This window comes from Podarcis melisellensis (genome assembly GCF_964234715.1).
Source record: "Podarcis melisellensis genome assembly, chromosome: 8".
NCBI classification, from domain to species: domain Eukaryota; kingdom Metazoa; phylum Chordata; class Lepidosauria; order Squamata; family Lacertidae; genus Podarcis; species Podarcis melisellensis.
In genome coordinates this window covers 26804003-26823617 of record NC_138540.1, presented here as the reverse complement: position 1 = coordinate 26823617, position 19615 = coordinate 26804003, and the positions used below count along the sequence as shown (strand labels likewise).

At 51.7% G+C, this 19615-nt stretch overlaps 1 protein-coding gene across 1 annotated transcript; it reads right to left on the bottom strand.

The window, feature by feature from the left end:
* Nucleotides 1–4552: 4552 nt before the first annotated feature.
* ERRFI1 (ERBB receptor feedback inhibitor 1) lies at nucleotides 4553–18814 on the bottom strand. Its single transcript, XM_081923716.1, has 4 exons — nucleotides 18688–18814; nucleotides 9440–9624; nucleotides 8545–8621; nucleotides 4553–7156 (listed from the first exon to the last, which is right to left on the bottom strand). Exons 2-4 carry the CDS (start codon nucleotides 9553–9555, stop codon nucleotides 5970–5972), a joined length of 1380 nt encoding a protein of 459 aa, XP_081779842.1. The 5' UTR covers nucleotides 9556–9624; nucleotides 18688–18814; the 3' UTR covers nucleotides 4553–5969.
* Between the last annotated feature and the right edge of the window lie 801 nt (nucleotides 18815–19615).

Below are 19615 nucleotides of genomic sequence, written 5' to 3'. Positions count from 1 at the left end.
ACTAACCCTCACCCTTTCCTCTTCCATTTAGGGCACAGCCCACCTGTTGAGAGGGAATTGCAGCAAGGACAGGGAGAGCAAATATCTAGAACGATTAAATCAGGCTTCCTCACAATTGCTGTTATTGAATGTGTGGACAGATAAGTCTGGCACTCTAGGATCTCAATAGCCCTCGAAAAACCTGCATTTGGCAGGGGTGTGGTAGAACTTACCAACTTTGGCTATTGCCAAATAAAACTACACAGAAACTGCGAGTTTCCAGGGATTTTTCAGGGATTATTTCCTGTGCTTCAGACCAAGATGCTCAACGTTCACCCTCCACGCCACCTCTGGGAATATGGATGTGTTGGTTTATATTGGTGCCATTACCATTTCCTTCTCTTCTTGTTTATTGCTTGTTTACTTTGCATGATGTACGATTACGATTACGATATCTTTATTGTCATTGTCCCTTGCGGAACAATGAAATTGAAAAACTACATAAAACAACATAAAAACTACATAAAACTACTACAAAACTACATAAAACTACTACAAAACTACATAAAACATTCAAAAACCCCTAAGAACTCTAAAACCCCATTTTAAAATACACTATACTACAGAGGCCCCTTATGCTGCGTTTAGAACCAGAATTGCATTAACGTAGAAACTGTTTCTCAGGCGGCTAGTCCTGGCCTTTATAAATAACCCTATACCTTCTTCCAGAAGGCAGAAGCTGAAAGAGATCATTTCTGGGGTGTGTACTATCCTGTGCTATCTCTGCCGCTTTCTTATGGCACCTGGCAGCATAGATTTGATCTAAGGTGGGAAGAGTGCACCCAGTTATTCTCTCTGCAGTCTTTACAACCCTGGATAGCATTGTTTTTTCCCTGGCCGTGCAGCTCCCAAACCACACACACAGACCATAAGTTAGTACGCTCTCCACAGTGCAATGGTAAAATGCCATCAACAGGTCCTTTGAGAGATTGTTTTTCTGGAGGATTCTCAGAAAATATAACCTCTGCTGTGTTCTCTTCACCAAGTCTTTGCTGTTCTCTCCCCAGGTTAGGTCGTCTCTCAACTCCATTCCCAGAAATCGAAACACCGAGACCTGTTCCACGCACTTCCCCTCAATAAGAAGTGGCTGAATATTCAATTTACATTTCCTAAAGTCCACAGTGTAATTTTAACCTTTTGCTATTGCACTTTGGGTTTGTTTATAGCATCAATATAAGAAGAAGAATGGGAGCAGCAGAAAGATGGAAGTATCGCTGGTGAGGGTTACAGCTCAAGGCATCTCCAGAAGTGATGAGGCTTGTTGCATGGGAAACTGGTGCCCACCTCATGGCCTGGAACTTTTAAGAAAGGTGACTTTCTACAAGGTAAAAGGTATGGTAAAGGACCCCTGGACGGTTAAGTCCAGTCAAAGGTGACTATGGGGTTGCAACACTCATCTTGCCTTCAGGCTAAGGGAGCCGGTGTTTGTCCACAGACAGCTTTCCGGGTCATGTGGCCAGCAGGACTAAACCGCTTCTGGCACAATGGAGCACTGTGATGGAAAACAGAGCGCACGGAAATGCCGTCTACCTTCCTGCCACAGCGGTACCTATTTATCTACTTGCACTGGCATGCTTTCAATCTGCTAGGTTGGCAGGAGCTGGGGCAGGGCAACGGGAGCTTACCCCGTCATGGGGATTCAAACCACCAACCTTCTGATCGGCAAGCCCAAGAGGCTCAGTTGCTTAGACCACAGTGCCACCCGCTGTGGCTTCCTACAGAAGCAGAGATGGCCTACAGATGGTCTCCTCCTCGCTTTGGAGAATCTGGATTAGGAGCACCGCTCTGGCTGTGCACTAGACAGGTTTCACTTGCAGATTTCGTAAAAAAAAGAAAGAAAAGGAAAGCTCAAACTTTACAGAGACAACCTAAGTTTGCACCCTTCTCTTCTCCAAAGGAAAGCAACCCCAGGTAAGCACTGAACTGTGGAAGAGGAGAAACACATTGATAGGATCATCCTCTCGTATTGCAGAATGGGATGGGGGGGTGCACTAATATGGCAGGGGGAGGGACAAGGCAAGGTCTGTGCTACTCCTAACTGAGTCTCTGCACCACTTCCCCTCTCATACAAACGAATGCCTGTCAAGGAGAAAATCCCAGCCTTTATTTCTCAGAAGGCAGAAGGCCTGTCCACGGGAATTTGGCTCAATTTCCCCCACATTGATGCTGAAGGTCAAATCCTGGGTGCCTTAGGACCAACTGGCCAGTGGTTCTGAGGAGAAGGCCTGGAGGCAAAGCAAAGACAGAACAAACCCATTCTCTGCTGTGGTTTTCAGGACCTTCAAGCAGCAAGATTTGGTGGAGTTTGCCTGCAGTCCACTGAGGGCATCTCCTTACCTCTTCTTGCCACCCACCCACAGAACGCTCTCCTCTCTAACAGGGAGGCCTCCTTCAGACCTCCTGGGGAGCACCTCTGCCTCCCACCTCCCCTTCCTGAGGCAGCGCCAAGCCCTCGCTGTTGAGTATCTGAGTAAGTGATCAAGAAGCTATTTGCACAAGCGAGACAGGAGGCCTGACAAGTCACATCCTGCACTGCAGCAGCAGCAGGAGGAGGAGGAGGAGCAGGACGAGCCTCCTTGGCTCACCGGTTATGGCAGTGCTGCTGCTGCAGCATCAAGCAGGAGGGGAAGGGAGGGCGAGGCAGAGAGACAGTGGCCCAAATTGGGCACCACATCAACCTGCCAGGACAGGGGAGGTCAGCCTTCTTCTGCCCATGGGCTGGTGCATCTATGGCTCTGCCCTCAACCTGCAGATCTCAACCTCTACATACAAGAACCCAGATATCCGCCCACCAGAGCAGGGAAACTTGGGTCTCCAGCAGTTTTTGGACTACCGTTTCCATCATCCCTGACCACTAGCTAGGGATGATGGGAGTTGTAGTCCAACAAGAGCTGGAAACCCAAGTTTGGGAAACCATGCACCAGAGCCAAGGGGGAAAACACATACCTAGAATTAAAGAATTCTAAGCCCATGATTGATTGATTGATTGATTGATTGATTGATTGATGTACCAGAACCGGGTACAGCTCAGAGCATCCTTCCACACAACACACATTTCTGACCATCAACTCCCGACCTTCCTATAAATTCCACCAGCCCAACTGTGTGGTTTTTTGGTATTTCCATTATTGAATGCTTGGAGTCGGATCTACCGCACATCGTCTTTTGCCCACCTTGCTCTGGCACCATTTAAATTGCCCATGGCCTTCCCTCAAGAGACACTGAGAACTGAAGGCAGGTGCTGAGCAGAGATATCATCAGTCCTGCAAGGGGAGTCAGCCCTAACTATGTGGAGATGCAGCTAGCAGTGGTTCTCAACCTGTGGGTCCCCAGATGTTGTTGTTGTACAACTCCCATCATCCCTGAGCTCTGGCCTTGCTAGCTAGGGGTGATGGGAGTTGTAGTTCAAGAACATCTGGGGACCCACAGGTTGAGGAAGGCTGCAAGGAGCTTCAAGGCAGTTTGTCTACAGGCACTGAAGCAATGCCTTCCACAGCCTCAGGTACTCAGGTGTTAATAACTGGGTGGCAAAAATGCTCCTAGGCTGCACACACAGTTTTCTTCTTAAAAAGCCGTGTAAGACATGCCTGTTTTTGTTATGAGTAAAATTAAGACATCAGTTCAGTAGCTCAGAGGGCATCTAGTCATCAGCCCCTGCACACACATCCCCAGTTCTATTCCAGAAAAAAGAGTGTTATAATGGAAAACGAGGAAAAAGGGAGTGGTGGTGGAGGATTTCATGTACTGCCTGGGTGGGGGCAGAAGAGGCTTCATGGAAATCAAGCTGCAGCTTCGAGGACGGGGTGGGGAGAGATGCCAACCCCTTGGCAGGACTCAAAATGCTTGAGCAGGACTTCTTCCAAGCACCAAAACAGGTGATAGAAGCATTAATGTGGCTGCACACCATTTGCATGGCAGAAGCCACACTTGCAGAGGGAAGGAGATGGGGTTCCTGTTCATCTCCCCTTTAAAAGTCAGAGAAGGAACTTCCTCCTCATCCTACCAACCCACCTTGGTACAGGCTCTTCCTCCCCCTTCCACTTGAATCCTCTGCTGCCCCCTTCTCTCCCTCCATCTCCCAGGGCTTTCTACCTGCCCCGCAGCTCTCACAACAAAAGCCCAGCCAAGGAGAGGCTTGGTGGGGTGGGGAACAGACTTCAGGGCTTGCCCACCCAACCCATCCTGGAAGTGTCAGCCCCTGCCACCAGCCCAGAAACCACAATTACAACGCAGGACAGGTCAAGAAACACCCTGGGAGTTGCACATCCTGCCTGCCCACGTGCTGGGTGGCTCTGGAAACCAAGCACCGGTGGCAAGCTGCCCAATCTTGATAAGCTGCATAGCATGATTCCAGGGAGCTTCTCATTGGCCAACACGGGGAGACGAGGAGACGCACCCCTAAAATGCACCAGGAGGGAGGAGGTGGAGGAGGTGGCGGCGGCAAGAGCTTGCTGCTCTGCCACTTTTGCGAAAGGGAAGCAGAGCCCCCACACAAGACGAGGCAGCCGAGGTAGTGTTATCATAAATAAGTACATTATAACTTTATTAAAATCCAAGACACAGAAATATTCCAAAATACAAAGTGAATGACGTCATTCTTCCTCAATACTGTACACCTGATGCAGGACCTCTCTCAGTGCATTATTATCAATATTATTTCCAGAATGTGAACATTACCTTCATTTAGAGTTTGTACTAGAAACAAGTCAGCTTCCCAGACGGTTTCAGAGGGGTGGGAGGCAACAACAACTCCCAAGCGAACTTTATTTTACACTGTAAACCGCAGTTGCGTCCATTGGGAAAAGCCAAGGCCACGCAGGACCCTGGCCAGAAAGCACCGTCCCCCTGGGGCCTGCGGGAACAAGTGGAAGTGTGTGGGTGTGCGTGCGAGTGTGCAAGGGGGGTGGGGAGAGAGTCGGCAACACCCTTTACCAACCCTGACTGGGCCGCCTTCAAAGAGGACTCGGCAACGCGAGCCCAGCCTCTTCCACCATCCTGCAGAACACTGGACAAGACAGGCTCAAGACCAGCTTGTGCCTCACTGCTATGCATAAACACATTCTCCCAACACCACCTGGAGAACAGAAGTTGGTCCCATTTTTTTAAAATATTGGGGTGTTGGGAAAGGGGGGTTGCTGCTTCACCCAAAGGTGCTGTTCAGCCTGAGCTCCAGCTACCCAACTACAAGGACACACACAGTCGCGCGGAACCCACAAAAGTCCTTCTCGGGTTTCATCAAAGCCAGAAGCTGTGGGTAAAGGAGAACCAGTTGAATTGTGGCAAGTATCTGAGTGGCCGGGTGTGGGTAGGTGGAGATTAGGAACCCGGGGCAAGATTCCCCACCCCAGACCAAAAGTCTAAAACATGTGGAACAGCCCATCCAAACTAAGGCGAGCTCAGAAATGGGTGGTGAACTTCCCTGCCGCCCTCCCCCCACCCCAAATCTCCTCCCACCGCAAGGATAATTCCTGCTGGGATTCCCCACCAGTGGGAGAAGAGCAAATATTGGCAGAAAGGGGTTTTTTTTAAGGGGGTGAGGGCGGAAACACACTGTGGCCACCACTGTGCAGAAAAAAGAATACTGAATGGGGCTTCTTTTCTCTTCTGCTTCCAGCCGAAGCAGCTTGTCCTGTTAGCAAGAGTGCAATTCTTTCCCTACTTATGCAAGTTTGCTCTAAGAATATTGAATGACAACTGGCCAATGCTGGCTATGTACGCTCGAGTCCTCCTCCAAGTCCTCTCCTGGACCAGAACCGCCAGGGCCAGGCAGCCGAGCCCAACGCAGGCAGCGGCTGCAGCACCAGACAGAGGGGCCTCCCTCATGCTCCTCTCCGGAAGCCGGAGGGCTGGGCTTCTGCCCCTCTCCCTCATCCTCGAAAGGCCTGTGGCCAGCTCCCCGATGCCTCCTTCCTCGCGAGGCTCCCTCTTCCCTACGGAGACACCATGCAGGGCAAGTGTTTGCGCTTGACCGGAACGTTCAGCATCCCGGCCAGGCTGGCTGCCTCCCCTTCCGGAGCCTCTGGCCACAGGGACGGCGGCAGCTGCCCTTCCGCGCTCAGGCTGCTGCCCTCTTCCGCTTCCCGGAAGAACTTCTCGTACCTGTCCAGGTAGGGGGGCCTTTCGGGCAGCAGGTAGTAGTGGGTGGAGCTGACCTTCTTGCCGTTCTCGATGATGGGCAGGATGCAGGGCACCCGGCTGCCCGAGCCCTCGCTGTGCTGCCGCTGCAGCGCTTTGCTGCTGACGTACTTGGGGTCCGGGGCAAAGCTCTGGGTGGGCGGCATGATGCCGTTGAGGTACGAGGGCAGGCTCTTGGGGCTGGGCGTGCGGGAGTTGCTGCAGGACAGAGGCTCCCTCGGGGGGACCTTGGGCGGTTTGTCCTCGTCGCTGTAGGCGCTCGAAGCCACTTCGGCAGACCACCTCCGGTAGTCGGGCTTCAGCACCCTGGGCGGGATAGGCACCCTGGGCGGGACCTCCGGCTTGTCGTCGTCCGAGCTGGGAGATGCCCGGCGGAAGTGGCTGGAGACCCTCACCACTGGTTTGTGGAAGGACCCGGCTGGCCCGGAATGCGAGCGGCGCAACCGGCGGTGGAGCTGATGCGCCGTGGGAGCCAGAGGAGGAGGAGGAGGAGGAACAGCAGCAGCAGCAACAGCAGCACAGACCCCGGCCGGACACCCGCTCTGCTTAGCGGAGGGAGGCTCTTCCGCCTTCGATCCTGCTGGGGCGTCGAAGTAAGCGTAGTTTATTTGCCCGCAGCCCCGGAAGCTCCGCCTGCCATAGGTGGTGGGCTTGAAGGCAGGGCTGCTGCACTCCTCCAGCAAAAAGTCTGTGTCGGAGCTGGTGAGGAACTCCACCTCCCGGTCCACGTCGTCGTGCACGAAATCCTCCGGGATGGGCAGTGGGGGAAGTGGGCGGGTGCTGCGCTCGGCACCCGGAGGCGCTGGGGGGAAGGAGAACGACGGCCCGCCCTTGGTAGGGGTGGGGGGAGCCCCCTCGTTGGACGCGGCGAGGGAGAGTCTGCCAAAGGCGGGGACTAGGCCGCGATCCTCTGGCCTCTCGCCGTTGGGGCTGGGCTTGTCGCTGCCGCCGTTCTGTGCTGGATCAGGGTCTGAAATGTGGCCTGAGAGGAAGAGGAAAAGAAGGGTGAGTTGCTAATCTCAAGACACAGGGCACCTCATGCACAACTTTCCTCAAAGGGGGGGGGGGAGAGCGTGGCTGCTGGAGTGGAGAAATCCAGATACACCCGGCTGTTTGTTGCCAGCACATGGCATTTATTGAGACTGGTAGACAGCTTCTGAACATGGAGGCCCCACTGGCTAGGAGATATGGATAGACGCTGTCTCCTCTGCCATGTTCTTAGATGACTAGATGGTCGTTGGGGTCCCCTGAGAACTCTGCAAGTCTATTAAAAGGGGCTGGATGGAGCCCAAGTAGGGCCTCCAAAGTGGACAACTGGGCGCCTCTGGGAGCCTCACAGACATGGCAAAAGCCCCTCCTTGACTCCATCCCTCTCAAGCACTGCTGGGTGAGTTATCACAAGCCTCCCTGACCTTAGAGCCATTCGGCCTCAATTTTGCACTCAGATGCACACATGTATATAGTCAGATCTAGATATACATGCATATAATATTTATAACATATATGAGGATTTAGATCAAAGAACAGCCAGGAAAGAATGGAACTGGATTTCAGACAACTTCCGTTCTAATATAATTTCAGGAGAACTATTTTAAAACCTTCGCTCAATGGTATTTAACACCTTATAAATTGATCTATAGATAGGATCAGATTAATGCTGGAGATGCAGATTAAATAAAGCAGTTCAAATATACATCTTTTGGAACTGTTCTCAAATAGAAATACCTGGAAATCCGTTCAGGCCAGTATCTCCAATGTGTTAGGATATCATATATAATATGCCTTCGGAACTGAAAATATTTCTGCTTGGCTATCTAAAACACGTTATTCCAGTAAACGATCAAGAAACAGTGTTCAAAACCCGATTAACCGCTGCTAAGATTACAGCCAAAAAATTTGGGCAAAAGCCTATCTCCTACTACATCTGAACGGACTGATACGATTTGGTCTGTAATAACTATGCCTAAGGTTACTTGTTACAAAATAATGCATATAAACTATCCTAACAAGTTTATGGAAAGTATGGTGTGGGTTTTTTGTAACTTTCTGGAACAACGAACTCGGTGGCAATGCTGCCTTCAACTTGCTGTAACACTATTTCTTTATGTTCCTTATTCTTGGTATATTTTGTTTATTAATTATTATTATTATTAAAAGCAAGACAGCATGGGGCACTCCAAGGCTCTGGCTGTCAAGACTGCTGGTTTTTCTGCTGCCTGCTAACCTTTCTCTTCCTCTTCAATAATAATAAAAAAGCGGGTATCTTCAGGAACCAAATTGCTGGTGGAAGGAGGAGGGGGAATGACAACTGAAGAGTTCTGAGCTGCAACACCAATAAATCTGAGGTTGACGGCGGAGCCAGGTACCTACCGATGGACGTTAAGTGATGCTGTGCGGACGAGTTCAGATTGTAGGCCATTGCTACAGGCTCCATGTTAAAGAAAGGGCTGAAATAAATAAATAAATAAATAAATAAATAAATAAATAAATATTTTACTTATAACCCGCCCTTCCCGGTTCAGAAAACCAGGCTCAGGGCAGCTAACAACAAATTTAAAACACTTAATTGATGCAACAAAAAACAGCATAAAATACAGTATAAAACATGAATAACAATAATTTCATAATTCAAAAATCAATTTAGGGGGGAAATCCATCCAATAAACATTAGATGATCACCAGGGCTAGCTGGCTAAATTAGTCCTATTTGGGCCAGCAAGGAGACCAGGGGAGAATTAGATGTGGGATCCCAGAGCAGGTAATCTTCATAAAAAGGGGAGGGGAGGAAGGAAGAGGAATGAAAGATCAAACTAAGTTCAAATTGAGAGCCAGGTGGAATAGCTCTGTCTTACAGGCCCTGCGGAAGGAGGTTAAATCCTGCAGTGCCCTGGTCTCATGGGACAGAGCATTCCACCAGGTCAGAGCCATCACTGAGAAGGCCCTGACCCTGGTGGAGGATAATCTGACTTCCTTAGGGCCCGGGACCTCTAAACTATGATTATTCATGGAGATTAAGGTCCTCTGCGGGGCATACCAGGAGAGGCGGTCCCATAAATACGAGGGCCCTAAGCCACAAAGGGCTTTAAAGGTCAAACCAGCACCTTAAACCTGACCGGATACTTTCCAGGAGAGACAGGAGGGAATCATTAGGTGAAGAAGAGACAGCCGCAAAAGGCCCAACCACCATCACTAGCCCATACCCTAGTGCAAGAAAGTGATGTGAGTGGGAGAAAAGATCTGGTACTCTCCCTGAAGGAAGACTCACTTTTCAAAATGGCCTCCCCAACAGGGCTTGAGGCTCCCAATGCCTTGCCCCTTGTGGAGGAAGCTGCTCTTCAAGGGGACTCTCATCTCCGGAGCTGCAATGCCGGCCGTGGACATGCTGCTTGGCTGACGTCGGCGCTTTCAGAAGTCCACTGTCCTTGCCAGGTAGCCAGCTACTTCAGCAGCCTTTAAAAGAGAGGGGGAGACAAACAAGGGTGTGTTAATCCCATGCAGCAGAGCCAACAAAGGGTCAACCCAGGAAGAACTTTTCAAGGCTCACAACAGCCAGCAGAAGGAGAAGCTGGCTTGTGTAGCAATTCTAGGTCAAAGGCCCTCCTTGTAACTCAGTTCAGTGGCAGAGCACCTGCTTGGAGTGCAGAAGGTTCCTGCGTCAATCCCCAGCGGCATCTCTGGGTAAAGGCTGGGAGGGAACCCTGGAGTGCTACCCTTCCTCCCCCATACACACCACAATTTGAGCCCTGGCGCGACTGTATTACATAGCCTGTTCAGAGCGACGGCAGGAAGCACTGCCCTCACTCGGAGTGGGCAAACATTTTCACATATGCCTGCAATAGGTAAGGTAGGAAACACCACTGTCGGGTTTCCTGGTGTTTTGTTTAAAGGGGAGGGTGATAGGGGAACCTGAATGGACATCTAGACATTGCTGGGCTCTGGCTCCCATTGTCACTGGTCCACAAACCCTCAGGTTCCCGAGCCCAGATTTAAAACTTCTTGGTGGTGGTAGGATTCAGGGAGTGTGGAAGTGGCTACGGCTCCCCATATCCCCAGTGCAGACGCCTTCCCAGCACTGCTACCCGCACCCAGTCCCCCCCCCCCCCCGAGCTGATTTAAATAATGCTGGGTCTGGAAGGGTATAAGAGAAAGAGAGCGCACTCCTTTGGCACTGCTCAGATATTTAAATCAGCTATATAAGTTAGGCACCAAACAGCTCCTTAAACCAGGGTTACAGCCGCCAACGCATAACACCTAGTCACCATTTAGGGAACCATGTTTCAATACGACTTTTTGGTTCCTGAAATTCATTCCGATTGTGCAAATTAAAAATAACGGATGGAATTCTACAGGGTGCGTTGCTAGAGTGTGAAAACAGTCAAGATCCAAGGATCTCCAGGCATGCGCCTCCAGATGGTAGAGAAACCAAGGGCCCGGGCATCTACACTTGGCCATAAGTAGCAGATAAGACAGGTACAAAAAGCGCGTGGCGAATTTCAAACCCTGCTCCTCCTCCTCTCCGCACTGCAAATGGGCACTTTCTTTCTAATCAAAACACGGTATACAGTGGTACCTCAGGTTACAGACGCTTCAGGTTACAGACTCCGCTAACCCAGAAATAGTACCTCAGGTTAAGAACTTTGCTTTAGGATGAGGACAGAAATTGCGCAGCGGCAGCGGGAGGCCCCATTAGCTAATGTGGTACCTCAGGTTAAGAACGGGCCTCCAGAACAAATTAAGTTCTTAACCTGAGGTACCACTGTATCAGCATTGCAAAATAAATTATGTCTCCAGCACAAGGCACAGGCCCATCAAAGTAAACACAAGAACCTCCCTCCACCCCCCTGAAGAGATGGGGCAGGTAACCTTCTGGGCAAACAGATCCCATTTGCCATCTTGCGAAAGCCAAGAGGGGGACACACGCCCCGGGACACTTGTTAACGGCCCTGCGCGCCCCCCCCCAAGGTTGTGGGGCTCAGGCCAGCTGCACGCTCCTGCTCAGGCTGTATGAAAATCCCTCCGTGTGCTGTGCCAAACCTGGAAAGCACAGAACACCTTGTGCCAGCCTGCCCCCTGCAGCGCCCGCAGGGGTGTTGTGCAACCAGCTCTCGTTTTGAAACCGTTCTGGAATGCAGAGCCTCCACTGCCATCAGCACATCGGCGAGGACGGAAAGATCCTCCCACTCCCTGGCCTTTTTCAGGAGTCTGGCGGCTGCGGCGGGGGTGGGTGGGGTGGGGTAGGGTTGGGGATGGTTTTATTGCCCAGTTCCTCCCTCCCCAAAAGAAACTGAAGCAGACGTAAACCCATTTTCTACAAATGGAAACTGCCAAGAGAGGGACACCCGCAATGCTATAAGAGCCAAACTGGGATGGGGGGAAGCAGAGAGAGAAAGGGAAGGAAGTCAGCCCAAAGCTCACCAAAATGGAGGGACAGATTCACAGAACTGGAAGGGACCCCCAAAGGTCATCCAGTCCAACCCTCTCCAATAAAGCAACCTCAAAACGCGGTTCCCCATCCAGTTTGAAACCATACCAGGCCCTGCTTAGCTTTGCAAATGTGCTGGCAGTTTTATTGCTGCACCATTAGAATAGTGGTGATGTTATTATTGATGCCAAGGCTGGCTCTCATCATCATCATCATCATCCTCATCATCATAGCAGCAGCAGCAGCTGACTTCTGGTGCTAAATATGGGTGCCTTATGTCGAGGTCGCTTTGAAATCATTAAATAACAGTGTGCGCATCCCCTGGGTGCAGGGAACCAGGTATCCGGGGCTCCCATGGCTCTGGGCACAGTTGAGGGATTTGCAGCAAATGCTTCCAATTGCCCCAACCTAATTCTTCTTAGAAGGCAACAAAATTAGTACCCTGAGTGCACTTCCTGGAGTTTCAAGTTATGCAACCAGGAAAAGACTCTGGCGGTGGGGGATGGGTGGGTGGGATTTACAAGATACCCACAAAATTAAGCGGAAATTGTCGCTGAGGCAGGTAGTGCAGCAGGTGGCTTTTAAACAGTCTGTAAGCTTACAAGAAAACAAAACTTTCTTCAGGGAGAGGGGGCAAGGGGTTGCTCCCTGCAATTGTGGCCTCCTTGGGGCAGAGACTCACCTCTGCTACTCTGACAAGCGCCCAGGATGCTGATGACAAGTGTAGCAGTAAAAGCAAAGGAACATAGAGGAAGGCACCCAGGCTCTGCCCTCCCCCTTAGAAGGGAGAGCCAAAACTACAAATTGGATTATGGCACAGAAAATGCGAAAACGGGACCCAAAGTGAGGCAGCACAAAAAACACAGTCAGGTGAAGGCTGAAAGCCCTGAAGGAAGCTGCTGTGTGTCCAAATTCCGAATACACGAGGTGGGGGTGGGGTGGGGGGAGGAAGTGTCCAGGCAGTCAGTCCATAACAACCTTGTCCTTTTGCAGCATCAAAGCAGCACAGGGAGGAAAGTTCTTTGCCAGGTTCCCAGGAGGCGATTCCAATTCCTCCTGCCCTGGGGTCCAGCCACTGCCTCTTTCCTCTCTTAATGAGAGCCAGAGTTTCAGAGAACCTTCAGCTGCCCTCAATTCTTACAGGGCAGTCATGGGGGCAGCTCCCAGTCCACAACACTGACCACCAGCACCCACCAACGGGATACAGACATTCCCGGAAGCCACATATCTCAGGTCCCCTTTGGGGGGGTGAAAAAAATGGGTGGGATGAATGGTCAATGACTTGCAAGTCAGCTGAAATCCAAACCTATCTCAAGGATGCTTTAAACAGGCTGCCTGTACCTCGGGTTACAGACACTTCAGGTTACAGACGCTTCAGGTTATAGACTCCGCTAACCCAGAAATAGTACTTCGGGTTAAGAACGTTGCTTCAGGATGAGAACAGAAATCGCATGGCAGTGGTGCCGCAGCAGCAGAGGGAGGCTCCATTAGCTAAAGTGGTACCTCAGGTTAAGAACAGTTTCAGGTTAAGAACGGACCTCCAGAACGAATTAAGTTCTTAACCCGAGGTACCACTGTACTGTAGCATTTATTACAGCACTGGGTTTTTGTTTTAACTGCTTGTATCCAATGAAACATATTCAAAGGCCCTGCGATGCTGTCAACACATAAAAGGAGTAGATGGAGATCTGCAAAGTAGGAAGGGAGGTGGGTGGGAATCTTGCATGAAGAGCCAAAAAAATAAATAAATCAGGCAGAGGACAGCCAGCCAAGAAACCTTCCTGCGGCCACAGCAAGTGGCTGGCAAGATAAAAAAACCGGGATTCCTTCCTGTGGTTCAGCCAGGGTGCCGGGAGAGGCGCCATGCTGCCCTCGGGGGAACACAGAGCTGCATTTATCCAGCCTGCCTTTTGCACAGGGAGGAAGAGGAGGCGGAGGTGGAGGCAGCTGCTGCTTCTCTTTCTCTCTAGTGGTAACCTAATTTTGCCTGCTTAACCACCGAGTATCATGAGTAAATCTCAAAAGAGAGAGGGAGGGACCCATTACTAGCAGCCAACTCATCAAACCCAGCCTGCAGCTCTTCCCTGCTTGACAACCACATGACGTCATTTCCTCCTCCTCCTCCTCCCGTTGAGATTTATCCAGAGCTGAACTCAGAGGCACTTTCGCAAAACACACTCCTGAGATCCCAATAAAACCCAGGAGAGAGGGAGGGAGGGAGGGAAGAGGAAACGCCCCCCCACCAGTGCAAACTGGACTGTTGGCAAGTAGCACGTACCATGTCCTTCCTAGAATTCATAAAAGGAGAGCTGTGCAGCCCCTTACGTAATCTCTAGTGGCGTCAGCCTTGCAGGATTTTGCTCACAGGTAGATGATGCCAGGACATCCGGGGCTCCAGGTTGCAACAGACACCTGGGCTTCTGCAGCTGCAGCCTGCTGGCCCCTCCCCTCCGTACCACCATTCAGTCCTGCTAAAGTATCTTCCCACCCACCCGCTACTCTTTAAAATAATGAAGGGATCAGCCGCCCACAGCAAGCCACACCACTCAACGCAAACCTCAACAGGCTTCCTGTTCCGTTCCCCCACCCCTGGACTCTTAAGGTGAGGAGAGCCTGAAAAAACCAGTTTCCTGATGCCGCTCAATTTCTGCGTTTATTATTTCCTGTGGTTTCCCCTCCAAGTGCTGCTTGCAAATGCTGGAGGGTGTTGCAGTGTTTCAAGGCTGCTTGCTCGCCACTTCTGAGTGTCGAGGGAAGGCAGTAAAATAAACTGAGAGCTGTCCGAGCAGATTCCTGCTTTCCCCACACTTCCTAGGAACTCGGTCCGAGCTGTTTTGCCCAGGAAAGCCCTCATCTTTAAGCAATTAATCAGAGCAAACGTCAATCTAGAGAAAACCTGATTGTTTGTTTGCTCAGATTCGGGAGTAAATATGAGAAGCAGTGGGGAAGTCTTGTGAGGTGCGAGTGCCCAGGGCTGTCCAGCTATACCTTCCAGCTCCTCTGCAGTCCTTCCACAAGACTGCCTGCCTCTGCAGAGCAACACAAGAAACCTTAACAAGACCCTGTCCAACATGCAAGAGCCTCTCTTTATTTCCTGAAGTTGCTAGGGCTATTGCGGGCTGCAGCCACCCACACACAGAGGGGTGCAATTGTGAAAGGGGAAGCAGGTGTGTCCTGGTCCACATGTCTGATGCTCAGGAACCCAACAGGGCTTTTGCACGTGGGCCTATGCGCCTGGGCACAAGGCATGTCTCCTGCACGCTGGAAGAGGTGTAGCATACTGAGCATATGGAACAGGCTGACCCACAGAAACATCCGACTGCCTGGGGACACAGAAGGAGCAGAGCCCTAGAAACCCCGAAGGGAGCAGGGTTGAATTTTCAAGGGAGAAATGCACAGGTGGGAGGGGATTTTGACAGCCAAGGGGCAGCTGCACAGATCAATGCAAAAGGCAGCAGAGAAAGAAGATCGGAGAAGATGGTGGTGAGGGTTTGACAATGGAGGCAAAATTCAGCCACGAAAAGCTAAATTCTGCAAAACAACCAGCACCACCCGTGAAACTCCTGAAAATGCACCCAGATAACGTTACTGGACTCAAATACGTCATTTAGCCTTGAGGTTAGCTTGGTTGGTTAGAGTGTAGTTCTGATACTGCCAAGGTCACAGGTTCGATTTCCATACAGGACTCCTGCATTGCAGAGGCCTGGACATAATAATAATAATAATAATAATAATAATAATAATAATAATAATAATAATTTAATCATACCCTGCCCATCTGGCTGGGTTTTCCCAGACACTCGGGGTCCCTTTCACCTCTAAGGGGCACTCGTGTTTTATGGAGTCCTGCGCCACAGTGCCTTTTGAAGAGCTCCCCCGATATCCTCACACACCAAACAAGCCCACAAGGGCTAAACCCTTGACTTCTCCCTACATGGACGCTGAACTCTGCACATACTTACAAACTCTGGTATGTCCCTTCCCCCCCCCCAAACCTATGAGAGCACAAGAGCAAGCCCTGGGTTTGTTTAGAGATGCAGAAAGAAAACTTACATCTGAGGCAGAAGAATTGAGCAAAGCAAGACCAGGATTTCGGGTGGCGGTGAAGAGATAGACATGCGAGGAATGGGGAGATGGTCTGGTGAGTCCAAGAGGGAATCCCTTGCTGGATGGACGGCAACAAAGTGGACCTTTCTTTCTTGGGAGCTGAGAAGCTCCTGAAACCCAACGTGGCCTTTAAAGGTGGCAGCCTTGTCTCAAGGAACCCCTTATTTAGGAAAGAAGAGCCACCTTTCCTCTTGCATTTTCAACACTGAGTGGCGAGCACAGTGGGGGTTGAGGCTGGATTTTGCTTGCAGAAGGACCCCGGGGTCATGGGCCCTGGCAATAATGTGTACCCCTGGAAATGACCCCCAAAGTGGAAGGGGGCTGCTTGGGAAGGAGAAGCACAGCTAAGAGGCTGACTTCTGAAGTCCCTGGTTCAAATCTTCCCCCTGGCCTGCCTCTGGGAGGAATCTCCACCGCAATTGTCCTGTCTGTGATATGAGCCTTAAAGCTACTCCAAAGCTCAGAAGTTAGTTTGGCATCTCAGATGTTGAGAAGCACTGATGCCCAAAGCTCTCCCACCCACCCATAAATGGAGGATGTTTGGAGGCCGGTTTATCACCTTTGTCCTCATGGTAAGAACTGGAACAGACATGGGATATCCAACACAACAGAACTCAACCCACTTTGTAGATGCTTACATCTCCACAATGAAACTGGGGAAGTACATTGTGGCAAGTGTGTATTTTCTGCACAAGAAATGCAACTTGGACTCTCCAACATCTTTGTCAGATTGACTCTGAAGATGCAATTGTGTTTTTTTAAAATTAAATCAATTAAAGAAGAAACTCAGTGTGTGTGTGTGTCCTGGACGTGACAACTTATGAGAGCTCCCACATTAGACAGCAGTGATAATAGACTCCACATTTGTTGCCAAAGAAGCAGTAGAAGATTCTTCGCCCCTTTAGAGTTAGGGGGTTGTCAGATGACTCCCTCTCCCTCTGACTGACCAGAATCAAAACCATTAAAGAACAAGATTGATCACCCCAGGATACAAGTCAGCCTTCGCCCGCCTGCTGCCTCCAGATTTGTTGGACTACAAGTCCCATCAGCCTCAGCCAACTACGGGAGGCTGGTCCAACACATCAGCTGCTTTCAAACACACACCCCTTGCAGATTTCAGCAAGATAAGGCAAAGCAATTTTACACCAAAGTCTCTTCTCACTCAACTAGCCTGATGCTTGCACACTTGAGAACATGGGCAGGCTCCTGGCCAGTCCTGAGGGGCCTTTGCCCACCGAGGGAAAGGCTGACCACTCTCCGTTTCCTGCACACGGAACTGGAACACACTAAATCCCCAAATCCACCCCCTTTCCTATCTGAATAGTTCTGAGCTAATAACCAACATGGTACCCTCAGCAATGCGTTGCAGAACTCCAGCTGCCATTATCCCTCAGTGACCACTGGTTATGCCAGCTGCTGCAAGTTGGGAGTCCAAGAAGCAGTGCCGCTCAGCAAATGTGCCTTCTCAAGAGTAAGGGAATTTGCTGCACCAAGGGCCATCACAGTAGCAGAACCATCTTCAGAAATAACGCCCTGTGGCCTCAAGTACACTGTTCTGCCCCCTCGGAACTGGCCCTGCCTTCTGCCTTGCCGAAACGCGCCTTTCTATAAACCGGCGGAGGTGCAGAATTCACCACAACCCAGCAAATATTAAGAACTGAAAACCTGCAGGCAGAGATGAAGCAGCATGCTGGTCAAGCCATTTAAAGGCCATTGTGCACAAGACCTCTTGAGGCGCGGCCAGGGTGCAACACCAGGTTTCAAAAATTAGGGATTTAAGGCTGTAGTCCTCAATGCGCTTGCACAGCAACCTTCGTGATGCTCATGTCCAAGCAGACATATGCAGGGGCTGAGAGACAACCTAACCTTAACTGGCGTCAACAGTCACCCCAACGGGACCAACCAGGACAGCCCTATCTGCACCTAGGAAGAAATGGCACACATGCAAGCACCAAGCTTCCAAGGCCAGGGAAAACAGGCACAGAAATCGCTCCCTCTTTCATGTTTGACTGCTATCATTTGGATCACAGGAAAATACCAGCTTCTAAGGAAAATGTCATGGAAACCCAAGATGCAGAGGAGGCCTGGGGCTCAGTGGCAGCTCAAGCTGCCACCCACCACCTTGCGCTGCTCCCGCTGCAGGGACCCCTCCTCTGCCCCAGCCCAGAGGCTGGCACCAGTGAGACAATGGCTGCCGTTTGCCCCACCAGCCTTTCCCTGCCAGTGCCTCAGTTTCCCAGCCAGGCGGCGACAAGGGAGCCTGACACCGCGCAGGCACAAGGAGGGGGGGTGACGTCGCGGTCCAGGTGTCGCCCAAGTCCCTCTCCTCTGCATCCTGTGCAAAACGTTTTCGCCACTGCTGAAGGCACCGATCCTGAAGAGGTGGGAGCGGAAGGCGAGCTTGCGCTGCACACCTGCCGCGGCAGGAAGAGACCCGCCCGGGTCCGTGCACCGGAGCAGCCCTTCGGGAGCGGGCCAGGGAGCGAAGGGCAGGCGGCAGAGGAGACAGGGAGGCCCCGTCGGGCAGCAGCTCGCCGCCTCCGCCCGGGCGGTTGCGTGGCAACGGCCCTCGCCCTACCTGCGCGGCAGGTGCCCCGTCGCCCTCCTCTCCGCCGCAGCCGCCGGTCCTCCTTCCAGGGCGGGGATGACTAAGCCGCCCTTCCACAGGCGGAGGCTGCCTCGACGGGCAGGACGGCACAGCCCGGCCAACCTTGGCGGGAGGGAACCGAGCGGCGGGCAAGGCGGGTCGCGCTCTCGCCCCTTCGCACTGGCGGAGGCAGCAGCATCAGCATCTGACCCACGAGAAGGCGAAGCCCCGTCGGGCGCTCCGTCGCCACCCCAAGTCTCCAGCCCGCCCCAGCGAGGCGCCGCTGAGCTCGCACTGCCCCGGCCCGGGCTATGCTGACGCCATAAAAAAAAAAATCTACACGTGTCCCCGAATCCTCACGTCCTTTCCGTTCACGCAGCCTGCCTCCCGCCCTTACCCGTAGGGCAGCGCCGGGGCTCGACATGTCCCGTCTCCCCGCAGCGTCGTTACTGCGCACGCGCCGCCGCTGCCATCTCCCGGCACCTCTCCCGACCGCGACTTCCTGGCTCAATGAAGGCGGACGAGAGACGCAGCCTCATTTTATAAGGGTGGGCGTGGCCCCGAGCTTAGGCCGCGCCTCCTCCCCGCCCAGCGCCAGGGAGTCTTAAAAGGGTAACGGCTCTAATTTCCGGCGCAGGGAGGTTCTGCTTCATCCGCGTCCCCCACTCCCGCTCTAAAGCCACCGTACTATCTGGGTTGGCGGTCCTCCTTCTGCTCCTCCCCCCCCGCATAGGTTCAACAGGTGCAGCTTTCTTCTTGCAGCAATGCCTCCGTGATGCTGTTGAATTGTTGCCTGCAGGCAGCCGTTCAAGGCAAAGGAACCCGGGGGCAGCTATGCACATCGCAGTTGCATCGTAGTTTACCTATTAGGCTCAACACCATTACAATTTTCCTTTGTTTCCTGGCCTGGCACTAAACTCCATGGACTTCAGTGCTGTGCTTACTTCTGTCAAGGTTTGTCCTCACCCTACCTGCGATCTTCTATTTACAGGGTATTTTTACCCGTGATTTCCCAAGAAAAGCTTGACAACTTGATTTCCTTAAAAAACAGCGCAACAACTTTGACTGCCCCCTCAAAAAAAAATCCTGGGGTATGCCCATGGCTTCTCACCTTTATCCCAAGGTTTTGCCAGTTGCACCTTGTCATGGACAGGTGGGAAATTCTGTCTTTTGCATCGCCACTCTCCAATTTATAGGACCCCGGGAGCTGCTCCCTTTGCATCTTTGCCCACCCATTAGGACATCACAGGAGTTCCAAATGCAGCATGTCAGACTGACCCCTGCCCATCTCCACCTTCCTGAAAGGACATGGACCTGCCTTGGCT

What these genes read in the sequence shown, in the direction of transcription:
- ERRFI1 (XM_081923716.1), bottom strand. Translation starts at nt 9,555, where the DNA reads ATGTCCACGGCCGGCATTGCAGCTCCGGAGATGAGAGTCCCCTTGAAG. An exon ending in TGGGGAGGCCATTTTGAAAA is followed by an intron (nt 8,622 to 9,439) that starts GTGAGTCTTCCT and finishes TATTTATTTCAG; the next exon opens with CCCTTTCTTTAACATGGAGC. An exon ending in GCATCACTTAACGTCCATCG is followed by an intron (nt 7,157 to 8,544) that starts GTAGGTACCTGG and finishes TCTTCCTCTCAG; the next exon opens with GCCACATTTCAGACCCTGAT.